This window comes from Lepidothrix coronata, unplaced genomic scaffold, assembly GCF_001604755.1.
Source record: "Lepidothrix coronata isolate B3197 unplaced genomic scaffold, Lepidothrix_coronata-1.0 Scaffold358, whole genome shotgun sequence".
Lineage (NCBI taxonomy): Eukaryota > Metazoa > Chordata > Aves > Passeriformes > Pipridae > Lepidothrix > Lepidothrix coronata.
Genome location: NW_016690538.1, coordinates 164,246 through 179,787, shown reverse-complemented (window position 1 = coordinate 179,787; position 15,542 = coordinate 164,246). Strand labels below are relative to the sequence as shown.

General features: G+C 47.2%; 1 protein-coding gene across 2 annotated transcripts in view; it reads right to left on the bottom strand.

Annotated features, from left to right (window-relative positions):
- Positions 1–1,413: 1,413 nt before the first annotated feature.
- HOXC11 (homeobox C11) overlaps positions 1,414–15,542 on the bottom strand; it is a 22,155-nt gene continuing 8,026 nt past the window's right edge. The window contains exons 1-2 of one of the 2 annotated variants that reach the window (XM_017838784.1): positions 2,953–3,628; positions 1,414–1,646 (exon numbers count right to left, since the gene is read on the bottom strand). In XM_017838784.1, coding sequence (XP_017694273.1) covers positions 1,414–1,646; positions 2,953–3,628 — 909 coding nt within the window. Of the gene's footprint in view, positions 1,647–2,952; positions 3,629–15,542 lie in introns of those variants that run through there. The other variant, XM_017838785.1, reaches the window with a different exon arrangement.

Here is a 15,542-nt window from a genome sequence, read left to right as displayed (position 1 = left end):
AAAAAAAAAAAAAAAAAAAAAAAAAAAAAAAAAAAAAAAAAAAAAAAAAAAAAAAAAAAAGAGATTAACTACAACCGGAAAACAGCGAAAGACATCTGGAGCCAAATTCAGAGGAGGATTACTGGGCCAAGAAAAATCCTATAAATTTCAGTTCGCTGCTGAACACAATGAAATCCCCACCAAACGTGGGCTCCAAGGTGGAGGTTCCCGATTAATCCCGGCCCCGTTGGAGCAGATTGCAGCGAGCGCCATGAATATGGATGATGGGATTTCTGATATGCATTCAGGTATTTAAACTCCGAGGGAAGAAACCCACACCACAATGACCGCAAAGAGGCTTTTAAGAGGGGAAATTCTAATAAAATGGTCAAATAAAATCATAATGTAGAACAGCTTGCAATGTCTTTATTTGCCACAGAATTTCACAGAGTGTCCCGGGGACTCACTTTACATACACAAAGAATTATTTTATTTTTAATTATTAGTCTTTTTCAGGTTTCCCCCCCCCCTCTTGTTCTTCGTCTCCCCCTTTTTTTTTTTTTTCCGGAAAAAGAAAAAAAAAATAATCAAATGAAATCAAACCACTACGAAATTTATATATATACAAACCACTTCCGAGGCAGCGATTGCAAACGTATTTTTGTTTTTTTTTTGGCCAGGATTTCCCCACACACACCAACTCCCCACTCCAAACGTAGAAATGAGACTGGAGAAAACTCATAGGTGGATATAAGTGGATATATACGCACACACTCCCATAGATCTGCGTGTATATATATATATATATATTTAGATGGAGGAGGTGGAAATATTGGTTTTTCTTAGAAGAGGGATGAGTAGAGGGGGTGTGAATGTGCACACGCGCACGGGAGGACACACATGTCCGTGTGTCCTTCACACACATGTCCGTGTGTCCCTCACACACACACACACACACTCACCCCACATGAAGTGATTTGATCCTACAGGGAGACTTTGGCCGCTCTTGCGATAACACAGCTGCACACCGAAATCACCGTGGTGGTAACACAGCACCGCGATTTATTCAAACGGACAGGGGAGCCTGAAGGATAATAATCACAATAAAAAAATAACAATATAATAATATAAAAAAAAAAGAGGCAAAAATAAAAGGGAATCCCAACCTGTTCGAGGAAAAAAAAAAAAAAGACAGAAAGAAAAAGGACCAAAAAAAAAAAGTTAAATTAAACGTTCATGGAATTCAAGTCCTTGAATCGGGAACTGAAAGAAAATCTCTCTCCTTTTGTTACTCGGCACTGCCCCAGACATACAGATACGAAAAGGCTTAAACTTTTGAGGTTGCTTTGTCGACGCAAAGGGCAAACCCACGCTCGCAACTGTTCCTCCTCGAGACGCAGCCACTTCACCGGCAGAGGGGATTTCAAAAGATGTTCACAACAAGGGATTTCCAGAGAAATACTGCAGCCGGTCTCTGCTTAATTTTTTTTCTTTCATCCTTCTGTTCTGAAACCAAATTTTAACCTGTCGGTCAGTGAGATTTAACATCCTGGACAACTGGAGCCTTTTTTCTTTGTTTATATAGACATTGAAGAAAAATTCCCTCTCTAGCTCTCTGATCTGGAATTTCGAATAGGGGCACCTCTTCTTCCTCGTTCTGGGAGCACCTTAAAAGAACCAGAAGGCAGGGTAAATATCCCGAGGAAACGCAGCATCAGAGAGATTAGGGGCGGCTTAATAATTCCAATTATTAGTGCAGGGGGGAGATCCCCTCAGCCCATTGTTAGGGGGAGCAGAGGTGAGGTTACCCAGGGGCTGAAGGACCGCGCTGGAATTATTTCCCCAGCGCCCCGGGCTCGAGGCAGACGTTTCACATGCAGACATTTTGGGTGCAGATCGGCCGGTTTTTTTTAAAAAAAACTAAAACCCGGCCTGGGAGGGGAGGCAGGAGGCTGCTGGAGCAGAGTTTCGGGAGGCTGGAGGAGGGGGGGGAAAACAACCCACGCTCAGCTGCAAATCTGTTATCTGTACAGAACCAGCACGAGCAAGGTTGGAATTAGGGGAACGAGATATTGTGTTCCGCATAAGTTTCTGATTAACTCCAGTCCTCGCCACACACGCGAAAAGGAATCAAAGTCAAAGAGAACTTCGCATCTGAGCTGCAAAAGGGGGACTTGCATCACGAAAGCAAACAGGGAAACAAAACAACCCTCCCCTCTTCCCAAAAGAGCCCCACGCTGAACGCCAACTTGCAAAGTTGCCTGGATTCAGCCTTTAAAACAGCTCCGAGACTGCCCGGGAAATGTGAGTGCATGCAAAAAAAAAGAGAGATTCCCCAACCCAGAAGACCCCAAAGAAACCAGCGCGTAAGTAAAAGCCCTCCCTGACAAAAGCTCGACGCTCCGCCGGGCTTGGGGGAGAAAAAACGCCACTTTAAACAGCGAAGTCGAAGGAAACTCTCCCCTTCGCCTGCGAATTCGGCGGATTTCTCCCTCAGCACTGCACCTCCCCCGAGAGAGGAGGCTCGACAGACAGTTTTAATTATATATTAAAAAAAAAAAAAGAAAGAAACACAACAAACCACCCAAAAAGCTGCCCCAAACATTCCGCATGCATCTTAACGCCTGAAAGAAAGCCCAGGCAGCTAAAGTAGTGTTCTGCCCAATTGCCTTTTACCCTCAGCAACCCGGGACCAAATCCTTTTAAAATGCTCATGTAAGTTCATGATCAAAGTTAATATTTGTCACGATGGTGTGCTTTTAAAATTTCACAGACTCTAAGATACTGTGTCTGCGCCTAACATCTCCATTTTTTTCAAAGAGCTTTTCCCATCGTAAAAATTCTTCTCGTTGGAAGAAAGAGCTTTGTAGGTTATAATAAAATCCTTTGAATGCTTATAAAACTCCACATAAAATTTGACCGACAAAACACACGGGCTAGTCCCTTAACCTTTCCATTTACTGCTCTACCTACTCGAATTGCTGCTTTTGCTTCCTTCCTTGGTGACAGAAGAGGACGAGGCTGAAGAGCCCGGGTTTGTGTTTTCCTCCTCATCTTCCGGGTCTATACCTTGCTCTCCGCGGGATGACAGCGCGTGGGGTTGGGACTCTGCCTCCACTTTGCCCTCGCCCTTCTGCAGGCAGGTCTCGCTCGGGTTTTCCGCCCCGCAATAGGCGTTTTCGAAGAACCGGTCGAAGCCTTGGGGCAGGACAGTGTTTTTGTTCATGCTGGTGTAGAATCCCGTCGACGCCGGGTGGTTGGAGCTGGGGTGGTGGTGGCTGTACACGCTCTCGTTTTTCATTAGCATTTCGGTCATGGTGGAAGGCGGGATGCACTCTCTATGCATCAGATCTTCTGCGGAATAACACGAGGCGTAATTGCTTCGGTGGTGCCATTTACTCGAGGGGTCTAGACCATAGGAGACCTCTCGCACGGGCTGCACTTGCGAGAGGTTGGTGGAGTAAGGGTAGGAGATTTGGCGAGAGGGGGCCTGTGGCAAGAAAGATGACACAGTTGAAAATTCGGGGACGTAATAGGTACAGCTGGGGAGGTAGAGATTAGAAGCGCAACCTGCCCTCTCTCCAAACTCGGCGCTCCGCTCCTTTCGCGACTGGGAGCAGAAGTTGCCCAGGTTCACCGAGTTAAACATCTTTCTCCTTTTCTTGCTCCTATAGCTAAGATGTTTTGGATCCGACGCGCGGAGGGGAAAAAATTTGGGAAGGCGAGATGACGCGCGATCCGTCTTAGTCGCTCCGGAGGACACGTGATCCAAAGTAGATATTGTCATATATCAGTTTGGAGCACTTAGATGCGTAGGAGTGGTTCACTTAGGTAAGATCTCAGAGGTTCAAACGATTGGTTTGCAAACACCGCAGAAACATTATGAAAATCAATTGCAGATTTGTATTCATTTTCCTGAAGGCACACCCCTCCGAGCATCCACAGCAGAACAAGTACAGGGGCTGGCTTGGGAACTTGCTGCTTTTTTTTCCTTTTTTTTTTTTTTCCCCCTTCCCTTCCTTGCCTTTTTTTTTTTTTTTTTTTTTTTTCCTCTCTCCTTCCCCTCCTCTCCTTCCTATTTGGATTCCGCTCGCTGCTTTCAGCAGGGTTTGGAGATGGGGTGGGGGCGATTTGGGCTGGGGAGGAGGGGGGGGAAGAGGGAGAGGGAGGGTCTAAGGGAGCTCGAATAGTGTTTTTCCAGCCTTTTCTTTTTTAAATACTTTAATTACGCTGATCATTATAATCTCTTATCCTGGCTATTTCTGTCCTCAGCCGTGTTCCCGGATAGGCTGTAGGTAGCTCGATAAAACCGCCGGAGGTGCAGAAGTAAGTTTTCCAACCTTTCCCAACAAACGGGAATCCGCAGCAATTCCGGGCTGCTGAATTACAAGCCAATCTCCCTCCGTCTCCCTATCTGGGAGCGAGGGGGCTGGCGCTAATTAACAAGCTTCTAACATACGCTAATTATGTTGATCTCAATGTGCACATCAACTCTACATCACCGGCCTGACGTGCTTTATGGAGAATATTCCAGTCGAGCAGTGACAGGGACCGCGCGAAGTTTCCAACTTTAAAGTTAAAGCAGGCCCGGCTTAACGACTTTTGATATCGAACTAGTGATATATCAAGGAATAGAACAAATGAATTAAGTCAGCGCCTAATAAATATTCGAAAACCTCCTTTAACGTTTGGTTAAATATTTATTACGTAAGAGGGGCATATTGAATATTTAATGCAATTGTTTATTGTCAATCAATGAATGTACTTTCAGCAATACTCTCATCATTTATTCTGCCAGCTGAATTAAAAAAGATATTCTTATTAAAGTCATTTGTCTTCCACCCCGCGCCCCGGCAGCCTCCTCTTTCTCTGTCCTGCTGCATTTTGACCCGAAAAAAATCAGAGAGAGACACTCAAGCGCTGCCAGATATTTCGAGACTTTTGCAAAGAATTGTCCGGCACCGAAAGAATGCGGGAGAACAAAAAGATTCTCTTCTGCAAAACCCACTGGAAAGGTGCACCTGAATCGCCGTCGGGGTTGTCCCACCGCCCTCAAACAGCCCCGAAGGGACAAAATCGCCCGCAACAATTGGGCTCTAATCGGGTTTTCACCTGGATTGGGAATCATCCGCCTGAGGTGGGAAACGTTTCCCTGCCGGGTAGAGGCGGCTGCTTTCATCCACAGATGGAAATATTGCAGTGCATCCCCCTTTTTCAGCCTTTTCCTCATAGGATGCCACCCAGGCATTTTTTTTCCCCCTTTATTTTCCATTTTTAAAACGGCGACCAAAAAAAAAAAAAAAAAAAAATAAAAAAGGAGAGATTAAATAAAAATCTTGATTTGGCCGCTCGCAAACCAGGACTGAACCCTGCGCTGGGATCTGTTTGGCGGTGGGCTGAATATTCCGAATAAAACTAACGCACCAGGAGCGAGGGAGACGCTTTTATTGGGGGGATCTCGCCAAATCGAGTCGCTGCAAATTCAAAGAACGAGAAGGGGGGAAAAAGGCAAATCTCAGCTTTAGGGCACTGGGAGTCAGGAGCAGAAAAAGCCTCGACGGCTGCCGTGAGTCCACTTTTCTCCCTGAGAGAAAAAAATAACACATGAACGCACCCGAAAATAACCAAATCGCCAAAAAGCAGAACCAGGGGGTCCCAGCCCTGCTCGGGGAGGTCCCTCCTGGAGCTGGGCATCCCTGGGCAGCTCCTCCATCACATCACTTCTCCCTATCCGATTTTATTTAATTTGCTCTCATCCAACCTGCAGTTTTGGGTGTTTTTTTTATCCAAGGAGGTTGTTTAATTCCCAGGCGGGACGTGGAGAAACGGGGAGGAAAAACGCACCTCGAGGAACGGGGCAGAGGTTCCGACCCCCGATAAAAAAAATACATATATATAAATATCCTGAAATTTTCTGGCAATGCAGGGAAAGGAGGAGGAGGGTGGGGAAGTTGATTTTCATGTGAGAAAACGGCCCCGCGAGTCCGTACCTTGCGGGCGAGCAGGGGGCGAGGGATTCCAGGATTGCTGAGCTACAACTAAAGTGGGTTCTTTCGGCAGAGCTTTCCCAACTGCGCTGGGAATCAGGCGCTGCGCCTGGATTTTGATGCGTTTATTTAGGAATTCTTGAAGGGAAACATGGCGGCTTCCCAAGCTCAGGTTGTTTGCTCTTCCTCACTTTGAGCCTCCCTCACCCCCGGAGTGAAACGACGCGCTGCCGACCGTTTATTCTCATTAATTTCTGGATTTCCCACCCTGCCCTGGCTTTGGTGTTTTCTATTTAAAGAGCCGTTCTCATAAAACCCTTTTTATAAGGGAGCGGGGCGTGTGAGTGTCTCTGAATGCGTCTGTGTGGCGAGAGGGAGATGAACACACATATAAATATGTCCGTAATTGCGAAATGAGACGTGTTTTCCTCTCTAATGCCCCGTTTGGCTGATGAATACATATATATATATATATATATATATAAATAAATATATAAAAACCGGGGCAGGAACTCTGGCTGCTGAGATGGATTCCTTCAGGTTTGTAATCCGCCTTTTTTTATGGCTTGGACGTCGTTTTGGGCAAAACTTTTAATTAAAGTGTCAGCGATCTTTTAACTTGGCTTTTTATGGACCAGTATTAATACTAACTACAAACTAATAATGTTAAGCGATTGTTTATGAGCGTAATTATTTTTTTCCCAATTCCCTCCTGTTTGCGACCTGCGCGGAGCATCTTCTCCCTCCGGTTAAAAGGGGAAAGGCTCTAAAATACACATCTTTTTGTTGTGTTTTTTTTCCAGTCTGGATTCCATAGAAGGCTTTAGGCGCCAAGCTTTGCATCCAGAGGAGGAATTAGAGCGTGTCCTTGGAAAAAAAAAACCAAAAACAACACCCCAGCAGCACCTTCAACCCAAAACAATGCGCGCACAACCTAAAAAAAAAAACCAAACTAACCCAAAACCACCCACAAGAGCGAAGAACAAAAACCCGTGTGGCACAAACCCCGCCGTCTCTCCTCGAGGTGCGGGAATAATTTATTGCCCTGCGTAGGTAAATACGTCTGAACCAAAGCCCGGCGTCGGTTTGGGGTCTGAAACCCGGTTTAAAGGGTAGGATTTGGCTGTTTCCTGCGCGGAAGCAGAGAAGAGGCAGCTGTGGAGCCACAGCACTTGAATTTGACCACCAAAGTGACCACCATAAAACGGAAGGAGGCCGGCGGCTCGCATTCCTTTTGGTTGCCCTTTAAAAAAAAAAAAAAAGGAGGGGGGAAAAGAAGGACAAATAACTCTAAGGCAGAACCTTAAAGCGTCCAGAACGTTTCAGTGCCTTCGTTTTTTAAACCCTGCCTTCGTTTGCTACAGAAGGGGGAAAGTCGGAGTGTGGAGGGGAGGGGGAAAAATGAAGAAAAGCTGCGTTTGTGTCCTTGGAAGGGGAAAAAACCATCCAGGGGGATTTGAGAAGGGGGAGGAAAGGTCTGATTTTGTTGATTTTTGAGAGGACTGTGGGTATAAGGTGTAACTGCCCCATCTAGAAGGTGGGTGGGTTGTTTTGGTTTTTTTTCCTCCTTTATTGAGTTATTTCTCAACCAGAGGGAAGGAGAAGGAGAGAAGGAGGCGGCAGCCCCGAGCTCCTGGTGCCTCTTCTCCAGTTTTACATCGAAATACCCACTCGCAGCCTGGCACCTCCACCGGAGGCTTCTCCCCACCCAAACCGCCCCAGCGGAAAAAAGCGAAAGCGAAGTGGAAGGCGAAAAAAATTTCCACCAACCTCCCCCCTCCCCTTTTGCTCCGGAGTCCGCTCTCGTTTGCCTGCTCTGATGCGAACACTTAACACGTTTAACAGCGTTTTCGGCAGGCGAACAGGCTCGGGGCTCGGGAGGTGTGTTTTGCGTTACTAACGGGAATTTTAAGGGGATGTTCGAGGCGTTTCGTGACCAAAAAAAAAACCACCATTTGTAGCGATTGTACCGAAATCAAAACCTCGGAGTTGTGAAAGTTGGCTTTAGCTGAGCTGTGTAAACATCTGAAGTTATATTTTGATTTAGGTTAATCCTGTACTTGAACTCTTCTCTATAAATCATCCGTATTTTCTTTTCTTTTTTTTTTTCTTCTTCTTCTTCTTCTTCCTTGCCACTGGGGAGAGAAGATATGATTTTTTTCTCCCTCCCACCCCTGAGCTGGAGTTATCCGAACGCAATGTAAATTCGTTACCACCCTCCCAACTTGGGTCAAAAACTTTTTTTGTAGAGCATTTGCCATAAAGGAGTCTTTGTCCGAGCTCGTACAGTAGGAAAACCACTGACTGGAAGGGAGGAGGGGGGGAAAAAAAGGGGAAAAAGAAGGAAAAACCTCAATAAAAAGAGAAGGAAAAAATAGAAGCGAATAGATTTGATACCAACCTGGCTTAGCACGTTACTCAGGGCTACTCACTGTGCTCTCAAGATATCTGCGGCATAATTTAGACCCTGAATCTTTACCTATCTCAGCCAGTTGAGCAGAGTTGGCTTTGCCTCCTGCTTTTGGGGGGGAAATGGGGGTTTGGGGAGGGCAAAAAGCTGCGAGCGGGTCGCGAGTGGGTGCAAAAAAAGGGCTTTTTTAGCAGCTGCATCTCCCGGCAGCTGCGGGGATGTGCTTCGCTTCTGCTAAAGGGGCTCCAGCTTCTGATGTCTAATGACTTTGGCCTATCAGATGTTCTCAGGGTGATTTTTCCCTCCCTTCCACGACGGTGCTACTTCCTCAGATGGACTTCTAGAAAAAAAAAAAAAAAAAAAAACACAACAAAATAAAAAAGGGAAGGAGAGGAAAGTCAGGCCAGTAAACAGATCACAGGACACGGCGTCTGTGTCCGGGAAATCTGAAGGGAGAGACAACAGCTACAAGTGGGAAGCGCTTGGAAAATGTTACTGTCCCCAAATGGCAGAGATAAATTCGACTGGACGGACGCCAGGGCCGCGAAGGAAAAACTATATATAAGCTGCGAACAATTCAAAGGGAAAGGGGGGGGGAAATTTCACTTAGATCTCTCTAGACCTGAGCTGCAAGTTCAAAATCATGTGGACTTAATCAAGATAAAAGCCGGTTGAACTATGCTTCCCAACCGCAGGCGAGGCTGGGACTGTCTGGGATAAAAATGTGCGGCGGGTGTCGGGTTGGGCTGGAAGTGATGCCGCGGAGGCGCTAAGAGGAGTTGGGCTCGATAATAACCAATATAAGTCACACTTCGCCCGGCGGCCTTCCCACTTCGGGGGGTTTTCTCGCCGGCCGCGGGTCCCTCCCCACCTTCTGGGCAGCCCGGGCCGGGGGAATATCAACGCCGGAGTGTTTCCATCCATTTATTTGCTTTCTTTCGCCCTGCCCGGCTCGGCTGCGGGGAGCTGCTGAGGCCCGGGAAGCGGCGAGGTTTGGGGAATTCGAGTAAAACTTCACAGCGAGCCGCTGCCAAATTCGGCTCGGAGGAGACAGGAAGCCCGGGGAGCTCGTTAAGCAACACCTATTTCTATTCCACCCCCCCTTCCCCTCTTCTCCCCTCCTCCAAACCTCTAAAAACACCGGTTTAAACACAAAGGAATACGCGTAAAACACACTCGAACCCTTTCAATCAAATAATCCTTTATTCGCCAGACGTCGCCTCTTGATAACTTCAGCAGCGCCACGAAAACGAGCTAAAACCGCGTAAAAAGTCGGAAATTGTGGCAGGGAAAATGTGTTTTCTGTTGGGTCGCCCATTTATTAGCGAAAGAGCCCCGAAACGCAAAGTTCAGGATAGAATGTGGGCGTTTAATCCTCCCCCAGCCTGGTTCAAACCTCACACACGTTCGCCTGCGTGGTGCTTAATCCTTAAATACTCGGGAAATCATTTCCAAGTATTGCACTTTAATACTTTGGCTCCCGCAAGCCTCTCTTTTTATTATTTTATTTTTTTCATATTTTTTTTTCCCGCCCCGGCCAGGGCCGAGATGTATTTCCCTCAGACAACCATTGATCAAAGCCGGATCTCCAGAGTTTATGGGGATAAACTTCAATAATTCGCCACCGAGAGCGCGACGGCGCTGGGCTCTCCCTCGGCCATCCCCGCATTAATCAGAATAAAATGAAACAAAATCCTTCAGCTGCTTCGCGGGGTGACATTTTCCAAGCGTGTTTCCAGCCCCTGAGAAGATAAATGCTGCCGGAGAAGGAGGAGAAGGGATAACCTGGATCCCCTCCCTCCTCCATCCGCCTCTGGAGCCCATGGATGTACCTGCCTTGCCCCGTTCACCGCGGCCCCTCGCCTATAAAATTCACCCTTTCGTGCAAAACCCCATCCATCTCTTATTTTCAGTTGGAGAAACAGAGGGATCTGGGCACGGAAATCTCTTTTAGATAAGTTTTTGGGGTTGTCTTTCTTTTTTTTTTTCCTTTCCCCTCAGCTCTTTTATCCCTTCCCAGAATAATAATTTAAAAAATCTTATTCCCATCTTTTTTTCTTCCTTGGGGACGAGGGTGGAGAAATTTGTCGGTGCCGCCAGGGTCGGTTGAAATGAATATAGATCTAAATTAATGCAGCCGGAGCTCTCATTTAATAAGGTACTGGCTTTAAAAACTTCATGAATTGAAAGCAGATAAATTATGAATTAAAAATCGGTCCAATGATCGGACTGTTCTCTAATCTCTCCTTCTGGTCCCTCCCCGCGTGGTGTTTTTTTTTTTTAATTTTTTCTTCTTTCTTTCTTCCCTTCCGTCCCTCGCTCTCCCTTTTTCTTCCTCTCTTTCCACATTTATTAGAAAAATCGTGAGTGTGGGGCCCGGGCACCTCTGCAGAAGCATTAAGCGATTTGCTCTCACCCCAGAAACACACACACCTTTATTCACTGTTACCTCGCACTCGCGCCTTCCGATTGAATATCTCCGTGGATTTCCGTCCCGCAGGGCCCAGATTTGCCTAAAATAACGACATGGTTGGCAAATATCTGTAAAATCGGCGCCTCCGTCGCCCCGATCTCCTTCCACACCCGCCCGCGATGGGCGTTCCATTTTCATTTTCCCCTCTCGGCGGACCCCGAGGTTGAAAACCAGGGGGATATTTGTCGGTGTTTACTCGCGGGAGGGGGAAATAGGGGGAAGTGGAGACTTTTTTCCCCCCTCTCCCGGTGTTTTTGGGGAGCGGGGAGTTGGGAGCGATCCCGTTGTCACAAACCTCGGGGGCCGCGTCCCCACCGCCCCCCAACCCCACGAGCTGCCCCTGCCGAGAGGAACAAAGAGCGAAAAACCTCCCCAAAACAGGGAATATCGGGGGGGCTCCGCTGCGGGGGGGGATTCGGGGTTCGGGGGGGTGAGAGTGGCCGCGAAGACACGACCCCAGACCTGGCCAAAGTCCCCTCCCGGCCAAGCTTTGTCCCCTTCCTGCCCTTTTCCCACGGCCCGAGCGCCTTCGGGTGACTTCGGGCGAGCCGGGTTGGCTTTCCCTCTTCTTATTTTGGGGGGTATTTTCGGTCCCCCTTGCCCATTTTGCCTCTTTTTCCCCTTTTTTTCCCTTTTTTTTTGGTTTTTTCCCCCCTCTTTTCCTCAGTGCGAAGGTTCGGGGTGAAACCAGCGCCGTGTGGGGTGAGGAGAGAGGGAGGCGGACAAGGACGGGACTCGGTGCAAGGTAAAGGCACTCAGGGGGTTTATCCCCCCTTTTCACCCCATTCCCCGCGTTATTGCTCATTTAACATTAACCCCTTTCCCCCTTTCCCCCCCCCCTGCTCGGGCCTTTCCCCCCAAGTCAAATATGAGCAGAAATCAGCTGGAAACCAGCACTAAAATCCACATTATTTCACCCAGTTGTTCCCCCTCTCCGAGCCCAGCAGAGGAGCTTTGCTTAACCCCAAATATCCCCCACTCCCACCTCGCCCCCCCGCCCCTTTTATATTTAAAGATTCCCCCTCTATGTCTAATTTTTCCCCTCTCTGAGACAAAATATTCTGCCCCCTCCCTCCCTCCCCCCCCTTTTCTTTCCTTCTGCCTCTCTCCTTACCGAGCGAACTTCATTGTTTTCTGGAGGAAACGGTAATGTTCGGACATTAAACCTTAATTGGGCTTTTCTTTATGATGTTTAATTTCCTCCACGGCAGACGGGTTTGCATCTTGCTGGGGAGAGACGAGAAGGGGAGGGGGAGCTTAAAAAAATGAAGGAAAGGAAAAAAAAAAAGGAGAAAAGGGGGGAAAGACCTTGTTTGGAGTCAGAAGTCCGGCTTGGTGGGGGAGAAAGGATGAAAAAAATCAAGATTTGGAGGAAAAGCTTCCAGAGAATCGCCCCGTCCCTTGGTTGTTTCGGCGTCCGGCTCCTCTCTCTGCCCCTGGAGCGGGGGGGAAAAGGGGGTTTAATTCAAATAAAGGTCGCCGGCAATGGCTTTGCCTCGGGGCTGCGGCGGAGCAGCGCGGCCGGGCCGCGGAACGGGAGCTCGGGGCTTAACTTGACCTTCACTTTGCGAGGGCGGCCCCCGCCCACCCAGACGGGCAGCCCCAGACGGCTCCTCCCGCGGGCAGCGCGGAAACGCCGGGCGAAAAGAGAGGAAAAGAAATTAAAAAGAAAAAGAAAATAAATAAAATAAATATTTAAAAATAAAAGGAAAAATGAAAAAAAAAAAAAGAAAAGAAGAGGAAAGGAAGAACAAGGAATAAAGAGTAAAGAATAAAGAAAAAAAAAGAATAAAGAATTAAAAGAATAAGACAAAGAAACAATGAAAAAAATAATAAAAGTAAAATAATTAAATTTAAAAAACCACAAACACTAAGGGACGGAGGGAAATGCTGGGCCGCTCCTACCCCAAAGCCTCCCCCAAAAATCAAAATTTCCAAAATATATTCACAGGTTTGGAGGGAGATGGGGAGAGGGGGGTGAAAGCAAATTTATCCGCTACCAAAAATAAATAAATAAATAAATAAATAAATAAATCCGGATTATAGTCCATCGGACCCTTCTGTCTCGCTTCATCTTCCCCGAGAAATCCCCTCTCATCCCACCACATCCCCTCGACCACAACCTCTCCCGGCCTCCAAACAGGCACCGAAAAATCCCGCGACTTGTTTTTCCTCAATAGTTTCCCCCCCAAAATCCTCCTCAAAATCCCTTTTCCACTGTAAAAAAAAAAAATAAAGGACAATACGGAACCTCTGCAGCCAACGCGGGTTCTCTTTGCAAAGAAGCATTTTTCTTTCGCCCAGTTTAAAAAAATAAATAAAAATAAAAATAAAAATAATAAAAATAAAAATAAAAAATAAAAATCAATAAAGTGAAATCCCTGGCAGAGCCATTCCGTGGGGTTGGGAGGATTTTTTTTTTAGAAAACTTTGAGGAGAGGATCACCCGGACCTGGATAAACGTATTTTTGGTGAAAAGAAAGGGGGGAAAAAATAATAAAAGAAGTGCTTGTGCAGATGTGAAAGTTTGTGGGCGTTGAGCCGCCTTTGTGTGTGTCTGGGGGGGGGAGACAGATGTTTTATTTCAGAGTCTCTCTATAAAGAGATAATTATATCTCTAGTTCTCCACCGGAGCAATAAATACTCTTCATCCCCAATTACAGATGAAGATGGTTGGTTTAAATACCCATAAAGTCAATGTTCGGGCTCTTGGCCGCCGGTTGGAAATGTGGGAATTTTTCGGGGCAGGGGGATGAGGTGCAAAGAGCTACGGCTTGGGGGGGGGAAATCCAAAGGGAACCCCCAACCTCCCAAAAAAACGAGCCCTGGGCGCGCTGAATTGGCCGGTTCGGGGCAGGCCGGGGGTGAGGAGGGGCAGTTGTGCCCTACTCGGCCCTTACTCCGCCCTTACCCCCGGACATTTCCACCCCACGGGCTGTTCACCCCCCCCTCACCCCCGCACTTATCCCGCAGATCCCCCCAAAACCCCGCCGGATTTAATCTTTAGAGAAGGGGAAAAAACCCACCCAACCTTCTATTAAAATATCTCCGCCGTTATTTCCACCGTGAGATGTTTTGAAGCGTACGTGGCTTTATTTTTTTTTCTTTTTTTGCCTTTTATTCCTCGATTTACCGGTCCCTCATCGCCGCCTTGGCTCTCGCGCCGGACTTTTTCCATACCTAAATTTTTTCAAAACGCTTTCTCCTTTAGCAGCGTCTCGTCTCACCTCGTAATAGTTTACTGGGCCGTCATAAAAATAAAATGAATTTCCACACTCGCCGCAATTATCGGCACCTTCCCCGCCCGACGTGGAGGTTCGGGAGTGGCGGGAGCGCCGTGGCTGCAAAACTGAATATTAATGCGCTTTTCCCCTTCGAAAGGCATTAATTTCGGCCAGCGCTCTTATAATGAGGTGTCCCCGCGGTTTATGTGCTCTCTGTGGCAGCGCTTGACCGAGCCAAGCCGAAAATTAAAGCGCAAAACTCTCCTTAAAAAAAATCACAGGTAGATTTTTAACGCGGATTTGAGGCACAAAAATACCCCCCAACAACCAGGGGCTAAACGGGGTTTATTTTGACTGAGGGAGGCACGAGATTCCTTCATTTTCGCGGTACCAGGAGAGCACGGGGGGGAGGAAAGTTTAAGTTTCCTGGCTGACAAAAGCAGACGAAATGCTTCATTTTCAGAAATAGTCGCTGTTTGATCAGAACCAGGGAGAAGGGAGGTCCCCCCTCCCCTCGAGCTGCAGAGCAGGATAGTTAATACGAGATTTATTGGGGAGCTCGGGGCGCGTATCTTCATTTCCTATTCGAGGAACGGGAAAATAAAGTCACTTAATGAAGTCTGACTCAAAAAAAAAAAAAGGAAAAAAGAAAAAAAAAAGAGAGTTTGTCGAGAGTCAACAAGACGCAGCCATTAGAAAATCCGCGTAATTTACCCGCAGTAAGAAGCACAACCCGAGCGATCTTTTTATCTTTCTTATCCTTTTCATCTTTATTATCACTCTTGTTAACAACACCGATGAGACTGGATACATATATCTCCTTTAAATGCAGCCATCCATGGAGCCATTGTAGTTGCAAGCTACAGAGATATTAATTAATTTATTCTCTCAACAGTAAAATATTGCTGTGTCTACTTGCTACCTACCAAGCAATAAAAAAGAAGCTTTTTTCTTTTTTTTTCCCCCCCCTCACTCTGCACTTCATTAGGTTTCACCCATAAGTTTTCCATGCGAAATGATTTGCTTAAAAGCTAATTACTTGCCATGTACTTCATTTTCCTCTGGCGGGGTCCGGAAGGTTTCGGGCTGGGGTGGGTGGCCATATGCTGATAAATGCCGCTAATTATTCCCACCCCGTGTTTATTTTATGTTTATGAACCCCCCACTCGGAACCAAACCGAGGGGACCTTGGGCTTAGCAACGATCGGGGGGGGGTGGGGGGGGCACGAGCCTGAAAAGAGCCCGGGGGAGGAAAGCAACCAGTTAATACATCACGGAATTAGGCAAAGGACGGGGGCTGAGCCACGCGGAGCCCCGGGAAGAGGGAAACCCGCTCGTTCTTTCCACTTTACCGGGAATTATTACATTTAATTGTGAATCCCCGCAGTCCTTCGAGCTCCAAAACGCAGCTGCGAGGAGGAGGCGCTTTGCTTTTTCTTTGCCTTTTTTTTTTGGGGGGGAACACACTC